This window comes from Canis lupus, chromosome 21 (assembly GCF_011100685.1).
Source record: "Canis lupus familiaris isolate Mischka breed German Shepherd chromosome 21, alternate assembly UU_Cfam_GSD_1.0, whole genome shotgun sequence".
In the NCBI taxonomy this organism is placed as follows: domain Eukaryota; kingdom Metazoa; phylum Chordata; class Mammalia; order Carnivora; family Canidae; genus Canis; species Canis lupus.
In genome coordinates, this window is record NC_049242.1 from 26,069,077 (window position 1) to 26,083,711 (window position 14,635).

General features: G+C 46.5%; 1 protein-coding gene across 1 annotated transcript in view; it reads right to left on the bottom strand.

The window, feature by feature from the left end:
• Nucleotides 1–14,635, bottom strand: part of LOC609621 (folate receptor gamma-like) — a gene marked incomplete at its 3' end in the record, with an annotated part of 21,186 nt that continues 6,551 nt past the window's right edge. Inside the window, exons 2-6 of the mRNA XM_038568793.1 lie at nucleotides 13,826–13,927; nucleotides 3,585–3,773; nucleotides 3,337–3,472; nucleotides 3,020–3,197; nucleotides 1–337 (exon numbers count right to left, since the gene is read on the bottom strand). Coding sequence (XP_038424721.1) covers nucleotides 1–337; nucleotides 3,020–3,197; nucleotides 3,337–3,472; nucleotides 3,585–3,773; nucleotides 13,826–13,885 — 900 coding nt within the window. The remainder of the gene's footprint in view (nucleotides 338–3,019; nucleotides 3,198–3,336; nucleotides 3,473–3,584; nucleotides 3,774–13,825; nucleotides 13,928–14,635) is intronic.

Here is a 14,635-nt window from a genome sequence, read left to right on the forward strand (position 1 = left end):
AACACTGGCAGAGGGGGAAGCAGGCTGCAGGGAACCAGATGCAGGACTCGTCCTAGGACCCTGGGATCTCGCCCTGAGCCAAAGGTGGTAGACGGTCAACCACTGAGCCACCCAGGCGCCCCTTGAAGGTGGAGTTCTGATCTGTGGGGAGTCTCTGTCTTTGATGAGCTTCAAGCCTTCCTCTGACTCTGGGATCAGTGTGGAGGCTATCTGACCAGCAGGGCGGGGCAGGGTGAAGCAGCCACCTTTGAGCCCATCCTGAGAATTACCTGCCTGGACCGGACTTTTAATATCAGCAAGGTGAGCCATCGGCATCCTGTAGACCCCAATCTGTAGGCTGTGACCAGACAAAGATAATAGGAAGGTGTTTGATCTGCGCAGGTGGAGGTCCCAGGCTGCCGGGAGTGGGGGTGGGCAAAACTGGAGCTTTTCCAGAGTCCTGCTAGCCCGTCACCTATTTTCTTAACTGTGGAAACTGCAGCTCCCAGACAGCCAGGGGAGGCTACACTTCGGATCTGAGTCCCATTCCAAGCCAGATTTCTTCCAGGAAGAAAGAAAAGCTCTGTGAGAGGCCCTCAGGGCATCAGCCTAAGGATTGCAAATCCATTGTTTCTCCTCTGGCCTCAGTTCCTGCCCTTGCCCTCTTAACTTCTAGTTCAGCCACCTAGAAATTTCTGCTTCTACTTCCATCCCGGGAAGACTTTGTCCTTGCTGAGCCCTCTCCTTGGAATGCTCTTCCTCCTACCAATTTCTGCTTTGCAAACGACTCTTCTGGAAGCCTACTCTAACCTCCCTGGCTCTTATAGACTTCTCGTGAGTGTATGTTTTGTTAGGTAATAAATAGCATATGATAAACACAGTAGATATTTGTACAAAGGGACAAGAGCGATGTGATAAGAAAGTGCCTGGATGACCTCTTTTGGTTGGGTGGTCTGAAGTCATGTTAGTGGGTAGTCGTAGGTTGAAATTTAAGTGGCTACAAGGAGCCAGCCTGCAGGGGACAAAAGAACATTCCAGGAACACAGAGAATTGCTGGAATAAAGGTGCAAAGTGAAAAGTGAATGGAGCTCACCTCTGCGGTGTGCAAGGGGAACGATTGGAAATGAGCTCTAAGTCGTCTATAGGGATGGAGAGCAGGGCTTTCTATGCCACTGAAGTTTTTTTCCAACAGATACCATGAGAAAGCATTAAAGGGTTGGAGGAGAGGGGCTGTCACATAATAAGACATTTTTGGTGTGTGTTTTACTTTTTAAAGAATGTCCGTCAGTTAATGAAACTCATGGGAGCCAGTTTGATATGAATAGGATAGCTCCAGTTCTCAAATATCTGCCTTTATTATACTTACAAATTACAAAGAGGAAAAAAGTAGTGGAGAAACCTGATGGACCCAGTCTTAACCAGATGGTTAGTTCAAATGGGTGAACTCACCACCCTATGCCTTCTGTTATGATACACTGAGAAGGACATGGTATTGCTTTGGGCGTATTTGTGGCCAAAGTGTATAACCTCAATCTAATGAGAAAGAAACCGATAAACCCCAAATAAGGGATATTCTACAACATAACTGGCCTGTGCCTTTTAATAATGTCAAGATTATAAAAGAACCCCCTCCCGGGGAACCTGGGTGGCTCTCAGTGGTTGAGTGTCTGCCTTTGGCTCAGGTCAAGTCCCACATCAGGTTCCCCATGGGGAGCCTGCTTCTCCTTCTGCCTGTGTCTCTGTTTCTCTTTGTGTGTCTCTCATGAATAAATAAATAGAAGCTTAAAAAAAAAACACCTCTCCCTCAAATATCCATCAGTAGGAAGCTGAGTTAAATGTGACATGTACTACGTAGACTGGAATATTGCCCAACAATTGAAAAGAATGAGCCAAATCTCAATAGATCTATAAGGAAGATCTCAAAAACTGTGTTCTCATGATAAGACACATGGCAAATGAAATCTACACCAAGCTGGCCTTTTCCCACTCATTAGTTTAGCAAAAAATCAGCTTAGTAGGAAATCAAAAGTTTGACAAGGTTGTGGGGAAACAGGCACTCATATATCGCTGGTGGAGGAGCCACACTGATACAACCCCTGTGAAGTTGTAACTATCAAAATTATAAATCCATATACTTCTTGACCCAGCAATCCCTTTTCTGGAATTCAAGTATGACATCCTACTACGTGTAAGAGTATTCACTGCAGGGGCGCCTAGGTGGCTCAGTCTGTTGAGCACCTAACTCCTGGTTTCGGCTCAGGTCATCATCTCAGGGTTCTGAGACTGAACCCCATATCGGGCTCCATGCTTAGCGTGGAGTCTGCTTGAAACTTTCCCTCTGCCCAGCAACTGTCCTTTTTAAAAAGGAAAGCAATGCAGTTGGTCATCATTGGGATTCCTCACCCACTACCAACACCAATATCTCCACCCTAATCCACATCTAGTAAGGGAAGGAAGGGGAAAGAAACTTTCTTTCTCACCAGGCCCTGAGAACTCCTCTATCAGTCTCTTCCCACTTTTTCTGCACCCATCCCCTCATCCCCTTGTAGTGTGGGACTGACAAACTTGGCATGAGGGGTAAGCCTGAAACAGAGGTAAGAGCCTCAGACTAAGGGGTCAGATTCTTCCCCCTACTTGCTGGTGAACTTCAAGCTAGTCCCAGTCCCTCTTTGGCCTTCTCAATAGGAATGATAAAGCAGTGAGGCATGTCCCCCCAAGCCACTCATGGCCACATTATTTGCAAGACACAAGATACACATGGATCTATTAAAATAGGGTGTCAGAGGAACCCCATATGACCCATCTTGGAACAAGAACCAATGACCAGGACATTGTGAGGCCCCCTTTATATGAGAGTGCTGAGCTGGGCTGAACCCAGGTCACCAGGCCTGGGTGCAGACAAGGAAGATGTGCAGGCGTTGGCAGTGGGAGGGGCTCAGCCCAAGAGCCAGAGGTACAGCATGGGGGCCAGGCTGAGCAGGAGACTCTCAATCCCTTGGGGCATAACCCCAGCGTTCCTGGCCCCTGCATAGAACCTCACCACCTCCTCGTTGGGGTTACCCTGGGCCGGGTCAAACTATATCTGGTTTGACCACTCCCTCGGCTGTAGTTGGTGGCCTTGTAGGAGTGATCCCAGATGCCCTCACACAGGGCTGCAGGCGTGGGAAAGTAGGCCTCATATGTGCGGCAGGTGGTCCTAGCTGGACACTTGTTCACTCCTGCAGGGGAGAGAGGGCAGGCACATTCACCCCACCCCCCACCCCGGGCCCAAAGCTCATTTCTGGCCACCCCCAGAAATCCTCACCCAATCCCAGATCCTCAAAGCCCCCCTCCGTCTCCCCACCCCCAAGCCCTCACCTGAGGTCCAGTTCCAGCCCCTGTGCCAGTTGCTCTTGCAGGTGTAGGAGGTGCGGCAGTCCTGCCACCATTGCTCACAGTCCTCTCTGCACAGGGGCACGTGCAGGATGCGCTCCTTGCGCCAGCTCTGGTTCACCTGCGTGGGAGGCCAAGAGGGAGGGCTCCCTTCAGCCAGGGGTGGGGGCAGCCATGGCCTTGCCCAAGCTGGATGGCAGCCTGCTGGGTGGGGGTGAGGGGCAGTCCCGTACCTCCTGGATCCAGGGCCCCAGGTTGGGGGAGCACTCATAGAGACAGTTGTCCTGGATGAAGTGGCGCTTGCAGGCGGGCTCCATCTTGCCGCAGTGGTCCCAGGTGAAGTTATACAGGCGGGAGGTGTCCTTGTGCAGCTCCTGGCTGGTGCTGACGGTGCAGCAGGCCTTCTTCCTCCAGGGAGTGCACTGCGTGGGGGAGACTCAGACTTAACTGCCCCGCTCCCCACAGCCATCTCCTTCAAATTCTGGCTCCTCAGCCCCAGGTAGGGTGTCCAGAGGAATACTTGCTGGGGAGGGCGCCACTATGCCTGGCCCTTGGGGTAGAGGCAATTATAATAGAGTTTTGTTTAAAAAATTACATATTTATTTGAAAGAGAGAGAGCATGAGGGGTTGGGGAAGAGTTAGAGGGAGAGGGAGAAGCAGGCTCTCCACTGAGCAGGGAGGCCAATGCAGGGCTTGGTCTGACTCCAGGATCATGACCTGAGCTGAAGGCAGATGCTTAATAGACTGAGCCACTCAGGCACCCCTATAACAGAGTTTTTAAAAGAAAGTTTTTAAAATGTGGGAGTCCTGGGAACCACTCTCTGGGGAAGCAATCATTTCCGCAGCTCTAAATGACTTACAAGTTACTCCACGTGTTTCGGGTTATTTATATTACTCATTTTGCATCCAGCCAATATTAACTGACTACTTATTATCAATCCCGCATTGTGCTAGGTGCTGAGAATACAACAGTGAGTGAACAAAACATATCAAATCTCTGCCCTTTTTTTTTTTTTTTTTTTCAAATTTCTGCCTTTATGGGGCTTATGGCTTTAGTCAGGAGCAGAGGAAGAAGACAAAGAACATTGTAGGTGCAGAAAAGGGCAAGTGCAAAGTTCCCGAGGCTTTTGCACTTTATGCCCTTGACATTCTAGCAAAAGCATCGTTCATTTAATTTTTACAAAGTTTATGTAAGCTGTACCCCTGGTAAATGGTGGGATCCAGTTTTGAACTCAGGGCAGGGAGGAGGAGAGCCTGGCTCCAAGCTATGGTGAGGACGGAGATGGAGGGGGCTGATCTGAGTCTCCTAGGGTCTGGACTCCCAGGTTGGGGACTCCAGATAGGTCCAGAAAGTAGGGAACAGAGGGGGCAATGTTTTGCACGTGAACCCCAAGGTGGATCTGACACAATGCTGGAGGCCGTCCCAAGAGAGGTCAATTCAAGGCAGACAAGACAGTGGAAATGGTGATGGTTTCTCTGTAGAAATAGTTCCAAGGTGGGACTCCAGAGCTGAGTGATTTTTCAGCCAATTGCTTAAAATCTCAGAGATGAATTCTAGCACCCAGAACCAAGCTACCGGGGAGACGTGACAACTCTGGGCAATAAAGGAGAAACAAGGAAAATCCAGGAGGGTGAACCAAACCCACCTATCTCCAACAACCTAACTCATCTCCAGCCCAGCTGGCATAGAACATGCTTCCAGGCCCCCCTGACTTCATGCATGCTCTTCCTCAGATTCCCCAACTCCTGGTGGCTCTGCAAGACCTCATGTACCTAATCCTGGACCTGCCAACCAATCAGTGGTTTCTGCCTCCAAAAGGGTGAATTATTATAATGAAAGGCACTTGCTGGCCTAGAGTAGGGGCTCCTATATAGATAAGCATTCCCATTATAGCCCCTGTCCCTCAGAATTCTAGTCATCTGGCTCCCTCAAAAGTCTGTGTACCATTTCTTGGCCAAGAAGAAGTGCTCCAGAGGGTTGTGAAAAGTACCCTCTAGATCTTAAAAAGTTCTGAAAATGAAGAAGTGGATGCAGACTTTCAGTTTTTGAAGAGAAGCAGTTCTGGTGATAGATCCTGGTGATGTTTGCAAAACAATGTGAATGGACTTCATGGCGCCAAACCGGGAACTTGGAAATGCTTAAAATGGCAAATTTTATATTATGTGTATTTTAGCATGTGTGCACGTGCGCGCACATGCACACACACACACACACACACACACACACCACCACACCACAAATGAGACGTCAGAAATGACTCAGAAGTCATGGGGCTCTGGGCTTCCCGCTTTTCACTTCCAGTCCCTGGATCAGTCCATGGCAGCTTTCCCTGGGGACACCTCCAGCCACCCCCCCCAACCTTCTAGCAACATGAGACCTCATGGGGAGCCGAGGAGCATATGAGAGGGAATGAAGGACGGGCATCTGTCAGAAGCCTGGAGTTCAACTGGAAGCCTAGGTTTTGAGCTGCTTCAGGGGCTTTTCCTATGAAATAGGGCCCCTCTCTGTGGGCAGCAGCATCCTTGGCTCCAGTCACACTCCGCTGGCCACTGCTTGTGCTTTCACCCTCTGTGTACAAACTGTTCTCTGCTAGGCTGCCCTTTCCTGCTTCGTCTTCCTGGAAAACTCTTACTCATCTTCCAAGGCCAAGGCTGATGGCACCTTTCCTGGGAAGTCTTCCCAGAGTTATCTGATTTGTCACTGTCTCTTCAGGACATGATGGGGGCGGAGGACCTGGACTGTTCCTCTGTGTTTGCTGCATCATGATCTTGAGGGGCCTGTCTCCCCTGTACATTGTCTTTGAGCTCCATGGGCCGGGCATATTTAAGGCTGGAAAAGGCACTGCCTGATCCTGTCCTAGCCCGTGCTAAGGATGAGCCTCTCGATTACCAAGGTATGTGAGTATGTCTATATGCACACATATGTACACTATACCTATGCCCTCTGTGGGCCTCATCTCCTATTTCCTCATCTGTTTGAGTAGAGTCCACCATCCACCTACCAAGTAGGTGGAATATTCATGGACAAGGTATGAGGAGAGCTCTTAGAACACAGTGGGTGCCAGAGAAATGGTCCCCCCACAATAGTATATTTGGTGGCCTCATAAGGATCACCTCAGTCACCCTCCTGACTTTATTGCTTCCCACAGCTGATCTTCCCATTCCCTGACTTCTTCCATTTTTAGGGCCAGCTCTCTTCCCAACTCTTGACCCGACTCCATCCTCACCTGGTCATGTAGCTAGTCCTCAGGGCATGGCTTTGTCTTATGGTGCTTGGTGTCCATGCAGATGTTGAGTAGGTCCATCCTGGGCCCTGGAATCCTGGACTGGGCACCCCACAAAGCAGCCACCCAAGCCAGAAGCATTGTATCACTGGCCAGGCCATGTCCATCCATTTCCTACCAGAAAGCTGCAGTCCGAGGTGGACACAGCCTGAGAGAGGCAGCAGTTACAAGACTCTCCACTGGGTTTCTTGTCTCCTTGCCAAGCCCAGATCTTCTGTCCTCCTCACCCAGCGTATCCCTGAGGGCACCTGAGCTAAGCAACAGGGCAAGTGTAGAGGTCTGCGCCAGAGGCAAGACCCTCTCACCCCTTCCCAAGGGCACTCCAACACTAGCTTGCTCTGTGACATTGGTCACTGGGGAGCCACCTGCACCTGTCCTCCTGGATTTCACAGGCGGTATTTCATCCACAGTTTGAGGGCCCTACCAGTTTAGCAAGTCCTCTCAGATCTGCACAACAGGAACCACAGGATGTGGTCTACTGATGAGGGTGGAAAGTGAGAGAAGGAGTACCTGCCAGCCTCAGCTCATCCCCCACCCATCCAAGGCAGCCTAGGTTCAGGCCCCAGAGACTGCCAGGGGGCAGACATGGATGCTGACCTGGGGCCAGCTGAAGGCCACTGAGCCCTTCAGTCACTGCTCATGGTCCTGGACCAGGTGCCATGGGAGTTGGTGTTGGGGGTGCAATGTGGAGAGCCAATGAGGGTGTAGGTCCAGAGAGCCAGACCCCAGTTTCTCACACCTCAACAATCCTTCCCCCTATACAAAGGGGTCTCGGGAAGTTACCCTGGCCGAGTCAGGCTTAGAGCTATGGGAAGGCCAACAGTAAGGTACTTGGGCGAGGGACCTGAGCCAGAGCATTGAGTGGTAGGAGCACTAGAGGAAAATTCAGTAGAAAACCCAGACCCCAAGAGAACTGGGGAAGACTTCACCTTTGCTCCCACCTCCCTCCCCACTTTCCCTCAAGGCCTGCCCTCAGCCCACCTGGAAGTACAGTATCTCCTTCCTCCTCCTCACTCTTTTTAGAAACCTACCTTGACTGCCTGTTGAGCCTTTCTGTCAGGTGAGACAGGCAGGATTTTTCTAGCAAACAACCCAACTGCCTTTCAGTCAGAGACCAGTTAAATAAATCATGGTTCATCCAATGGGATTTAACCTGGTATAAAAGAATGAGAAAGCTCTTGGTATACAAATGTTGAAAAACCTCCAAGTATATTATTAAGGGAAAGAGGAAAGGTGCAGAAATGTGTCAATAGAATGCACTCTTTTGTGTAAACAAGGAGGGAGAATGTATGTCTTTGCATAAGAAAATTCTGAGGGGTACCTGGGTGGCTTAGTCAGTTAAGCATCTGACTCTTGGGTTTGGCTCAGGTCATGATCTTGGGGTTGTGAGTTGAGCCCTTTGTCAGGCACCGCACTCAGCAGGGAGTCAGCTTAAGGTCCTCTCTCACCGTCTGCACTTTACCCTACCCCTCCCTTCATGCTGTGCTCAAGTGATCACTCTCTTTCTCTCTGTCTCTGTCTCTGTCTCTCTCTCAAAAATAAATAAATAAAAATTTAAAAGAAAATTCCAGGGGATCCCTGGGTGGCTCAGCGGTTTGGCGCCTGCCTTGGGCCTGGGGCATGGTCCTGGAGACCCGGGATTGGGATTGAGTCCCACGTCAGGCTCCCTGCGTGGAACCTGCTTCTCCTTCTGCCTGTGTCTCTGCCTCTCTCTCTCTGTGTCTCTCATGAATAAATAAATAAAATCTTAAAAAAAAAAAATTCCAGAAAGGTACAAAAACTTTTTCAAGTAGTTGCTTGGTGGGAGGATATGGGATAGAGATGAGACTTCTGTTTTTTAATTTTAATTTTTAATTTTTTTTTAGTAATCTTTATACCCAACTTGGGGCTTGAGCTCATGACCCTCAGATCAAGAGTTTCATGCTCTTCTGACTGAGTCAGCCAGATGGCCCAACACTTTCTTCTATAAACCTTTCTATGCCGTTTTGATTTGAACCATGTGACTGTATACCTTATTTAAATACAACATATGTTTGTATATATGTGTGAGTATAAATATACAAAATGTTGAATGGGAAAATGAGATACAGAATGATGCACCTGATTTGATATCATTACGTAAATTTCAATAACAAGGCTGTTCATAAAATAATGCTACATATTAGTTATTGATACTGTAGAACTGTTTGCAGAAATATGAACACCAGGCCGCTGGTAGTCCTAGGTCCTTGGGTGTACTGCCAGAGAAATTCTGTGCATTTGTGCCACATACACATATATGTGTATACACATCTGATACAGTTAACCCTTGGACAACATGGGTTTGAACTGCACGGGTCCACTTACACGTGGAAAAATATTTTTGGAAAAATATAGTACAATACTGTAAATGTATTTTCTTTTCTCTAGCTTACTTTATTGTAAGAATACAGGGGGCACTTGAGTGGCTTGGTCTGTTCGGTGTCTGCTTGGGCTCAGGTTTGGCTCCCCGCTCAGCGAGGAGTCTGCTTCTCCCTCTCCCCCTGCAGCTCCCCCTGATTGTGTGCGCTCTCTGTCTCTGTCTAAAATAAAGAAAATCTTAAAAAAAAAAATCACCCTAAAAAAGAAAGAATACAGTATATAGGGACACCTGGGTGGCTCAGTCAGTTGAGCATCCAACTCTCAGTTTTGGCTCAGGTCGTAATCTCAGGGTGTTGGGATGGATCCTCACATCAGCATTGCTGGGTTCTGTGCTCAGCAGGGAGTCTGCATCTCTCCCTCCTTCTGTGCCCTTCCCTGCTCACTCTCTCTTTCTAACATAAATAAATAAAGGTTTACGGGGGGGGCCTGGGTGGCTCGGCGGTTTGGCGCCTGCCTTTGGCCCAGGGCGCAATCCTGGGGTTCCAGGATCGAGTCCCACGTCGGGCTCCCGGCATGGAGCCTGCTTCTCCCTCCTCCTGTGTCTCTGCCTCTCTCTCTCTCTCTCTCTCTATCATAAATAAATAAATAAGTAAATAAATAAATAAATCTTTAAAAAAAAGTTTCCAAAAAAATATAGTGTATAATACACATAATGTACAAAATGTGTGTTGATCTACTGTTTATGTTACTGATAAGGCTTCCAGTCAACAGTTGACTATTAGAAGTTAGGGTTTTGGGGAGTCAGAAGTAACTAACCTCTAACCTGCATTGTTCAAGGTCAACTGTATATTCCATTTGTATATACAAATGATAGCATACTGTTCTACACTTTGCCTTTTTGGGGATAGTTTCATTATACAAAAACTTCATAAAGCCAAGTCATCCACATTTACATATTTGATAGCACATCTGATAATGTAACTTTCAAGTTACTTCTTTATGCTTTGTATAGTCTGAAATAGATGAAAATGCTCTCTATAGCAAGAACCCTTTCATTAACAATTATAAACAAGTTAAGAAAGTGAGTACCTGGCTGGCTCTGTCCGAGGAGTGTGCAACTCTTGATCTTAGGGGTTTATTTTTTTTTATTTTTATTTTATTTTATTTTATTTTTATCTTAGGGGTTTAAATTTGAGCCCTACGTTGAGTGTAGAGAGATTACTTAAAAATAAAATCTTAAAAAAAAAAGTGAAGGAAGAAAAGTTCATTTTTTTCAAGTTAAATTGCTTGATCCTTAGTCTGTTTCTCAAACATTATTGCAGACAGTAAAGTTGCTGTTAGCCTAGGCAGACAGATGGTATTGTTCCTGTTTTTTTAATAATGTATATTGATGTCTTCCCATTATGATTTTGGGAAAACCTCCAAATCCTGTCATCACTTATTTGACTAGTAGAATGCCTCTCCCGGGGCACGGTCTGTGGTTTCAGTCTGTTCTCAGCACAGTCCTGCCGCAGGTACACATAAGGTGACAAGGTCAGGGTGTGGTTATGAGGTGCTCACCTAGCCCCCTCTGCCTGCTGGAAATCCATCACCACTGAGAACCAGACCCCAGTCAGCAGTGCTCTGCCCTCCTCCTGTTGAACCAGCCTGTGATCTTCATCGTGTTGCTGGTCTTAATACCTTCGTTCCCTACATTGGGATATGTATCTGTTTTCCTTCTTTAGGAGTAGTTTGGAAGTGTAAATGAAAGTCTTTTGTAGCCTACTAAACACTTATTACATAATCACACTAGTCCTCACATACTGAGAACCTCTCTACGCCAAGTAGAATAATGGATGCTTTACTTTGTTGTGTCTTATAACTCTCACGACTCACTGCACTAATGACATTATTATTTCCAACATACTCATGAGGAAACTGAGGCCTTGGGAGTTAGGTGAATTCCCAAATAGCTAAAAAGCAGAGGAGTCAGGATTTAACCCAAGCTGATTTAACTGCAAAGCCCATGATTTTTTCACTGTAATGCTATCTCCAGATACATGGTCTCATTTTCTTGCCTTACCTCTAAGAAATTTAGCTGGGAAACCACATGCTACGTTGACTTTTGAGAATAGCCTTCAGAGCTTCTCTCCCCAGAAATCTCTTAGTCTGTAAAATTCTTTTTCCACGTCTGCTAAGTTTTGCCAATGAATGCAAATAAAGGAAATATAATATTTTAGAAATAAGAGTATCATGTGACACCATTTCAACCAGAGATAAGCTTAGATTTTTCATTAGAAGTTCTTCCTAGCCATGTGATTAAGCAGGTATACAAATCATAAATGATGTAAAAAAGAAAAACACAAGGTTTCCATTGCTTTTTTGAAAAAAGCTAAGGAAAGACACAAATAAATCTATAAAGGCAGTCATGCCTGGAGCAATGCTGAGAGCATGCCCAGACCCAAGGCTTATAATTAATCTCATTCTGTGCAGTTGAGGGGAAAAAGCCCTTTCCTATGTGGGGGTTAGAGAAGGGAACAGTCTTTGACTGTTGTGAAGTGAAGTCTATGTCACCTCCCCTTGAGGTGAGCGGTCACAGAGCCTGTTTGTGCTCAACAGGTTCTGTGACTGCTCCGACCAATAGAGTTTGGTAAAACTGATCCTTTGACAATTTCTAGCTCCAGACCTTAAGGGATGATTATGGACTGAATGTGTCTTTCCAACATCTGTATGTTGAACTCTTACCTGCCCCCTACTGTATGATGGTATTAGAAGGTGGGGCCTTTGAGAAATGATTAGAGTTGGAATTAGTGCTCTTATAAAGATCATGAGATGTTTCTCCTTCTGCCTATGCCTGTACCTTTCTTTCTGTGTCTCTCATGAATAAATTAAATCTTTAAAAAAATTTTTTTAAAATGTCACGAGAGAGCTTGCTTCCCCTCTCTGCTCTCCACCATATCAAGATACAAGGAATGGGCAGTCTGCAACTTGGAAGGGGGTGGGGGGTGTGGGGAGCGGGGAGGGTGTCACCAGAACTTACCATGCCCATACCCTGATCTTGGACTTTCAGGCTTCAGAACTGTGAGGAATAAACTTTTGTTATTTAAACCCCCTGTCTCTATGGTATTCTGTTATAGCAGCCCAAACTGACCAAGACAAGGACTAGCAGCTTCTACTTCCTGTTTCTTAGAATATTGGCTCTTAGGCCCCTGAGCCACCATGTGAGAGGACTGACTGCCATGTCAAGAAGCCCATGGGATACATGGAGAAGAGGGGGCCTAGCTGAGGCCAGCCTTCCAGCAAACCCTGCCCAAGGGCCAACCACGTGAGTAAAACCATCTTGGATGTTCAGGAGCATCCCAGACATAAGCTCAACACTACCAAGTAACCCTAGTCATTGCCACATGGAGCAAAAAGAGTATCCAGCTGAGTCTTGCCCAAACTCCAGACTCATAAAATCATGAAATATAACAAGATAGCTATTAAACCACTGTGTCTATTTGATTTTTTTAACTTTGTATTTTGGCAAAATCTTTGAGTTATAGAAAAGTTGCAAGAGTAGTGAAGAGAGTTCCCATATACTTTTCATCCATGTTCCCCAAATGTTGACATCTTACATAACCAAAGTACATTTTGGCCAGAAAATCAGGGAAGTTATGGCCCTTTCAGAGTGTATCATATCAAGGGATATATGATGTGCACAATGTCTTACTGCTAGCAATCATTTGGTTAAGGTGGTTTCTCTCCATATAGGTATTAGTTTTCCCTTCGTGAGTAATCAGCATTTTGTGGGAAGATGCTTGGACACTATGCACACATCCTCATCACCCTGTCCTTCACTTATTTTAACATCCAATCCTGCCTGGAACAGTAAACCACAAAGCCAGGGGATGGTGCAGCGATAGCTAACTGCTAACACCGTGAGAGTCAGTGTCATCTTTTTTTCAGGCTCTGAGAAACAATTTGGCTTATCACCTTAATACAGCCATGTAACAGTTACATCTACAGAATTAACAAAGTATTTCACAGAATTCCTCATCACTGCAGGGGATGATCAAGTTATTTGATCATTGACGAGTTTTAATCTGGAAGTGACATGATTCATTGGGCGATTTTGAAAGATCCAGCTGGTGTGTGCAGATGGATTGCATGTGGACAGGGCAGGTGGATCAGGTAGGCCTCAGGAGTCCAGGCCTGGAATGATGGCTCCTTGGACCAGCAGTATGGAAGTGGGGATGCTGTCAATTAATCAGTTTGAGATCCACTGCGTGCCTACTATGTGCTAAGCTGTTGTAGGTGCTTGGGCTACAGCAGTGAACCAGACGAAGTCCCTGCTCTCATGGAGGCTGACATTCCAGGGAGGGAGGGGAAATAAGAGAAAATAAATGGAGAGGGGCACCTGGGGGCTCATTCAGTTAAGTGTCTGCCTTTAGTTCAGATCATGATCCCCTGGAAGGATCTCCTCTGGAGAAATAAAGTAGGGTAAGGGAATAGAAAGATAGAGGAGGGACTTTTTTTTTAAGATTTTATTTATTTATTTATTTATTTTTATTTTATTTATTATTTTTATTTTTATTTTTTAAGATTTTATTTATTTATTTGAGAGAAAGAGAGCATGAGCAGGGGGAGGGGCAGAGGCAGAGGAAGAAGCAGACTCCACTCTGAGCAGGGAGCCCGATGTGGTGCTTGATCCCAGGACTCCCGGGATCATGACCTGAATCGAAGTCAGATGCTTAGCTGACTGAGCCACCCAGCCACCCAGAAGAGGGGCTATTTTGTATAGGAAAGATCTACAAGGTGATATTTGGGCAGAGGCCACAGTGAAGTAAGGAAAGGATCCCCATGGATATGGAGGGGTGTTTTATACTTACAGGTCTCAGCCTATCAATAAGCAATGTTGTGGTTGGACTGGCCTGGCCCTTGTGGTTCATATTATGAATGTAAGATGCCTTTCAGCAATAACGTTCAGGAAGCTTTGAAAAAAATAAAGATTTATTACTTACAGAACCTGGAAATTACACAGCAAGTTCTCCACCGGCATAGACCGCACATGGGCCTGGGGTTCTGCTTTTATTGGGGTCAAGGGTGGGCGCCTAGGGTTTCACGGGCTCACTCTTGTATTTACTTATTCATTTATTTTAAGACTTTATTTATTTGAGAGAGAGAGAGGGCATGAGCAGGGACAGAGGCAGAGGGAGAGGGAGAAGCAGGCTCTCTACTGATTAGGGAGCCTGATGTGGGGGCTCCATTCCAAGATCCTGAAATCATGACCAGAGCTGAAGGTAGATGCTTAACTGACTGGGCCACCCAGGCACCCCTTCTATTTATTTGTTGGTTTAGGTTTTATTTTTTTGAGAGAGAGAGAGAGAGTGTGAGTACAGGCTCCCTCTGTATTGGTGAATTTTAAACATAAGAGCAGGGGGGTGCCTGGTTGGCTCAGTTAGCAGAGCATGTGACTCTTAATCTCAGGTTTGTAGGCTGGTGGAGTTCAAGCCCCATGTTGGGTGCAGAGCCAATTTAAGGTAAAAAACAACAACAAAATAAGAGTGGGAATCAAAGTGCGAAAAGAGACAAAACAAGTGACCCTAATGGTCCAATGGAAATCAGCCAAGATATTTAAAACAAAAGAGCCTCAGTTGGAGGTGGAAGTAGCCTGGCTCTTTATCTAGCCCGTGGTGTTG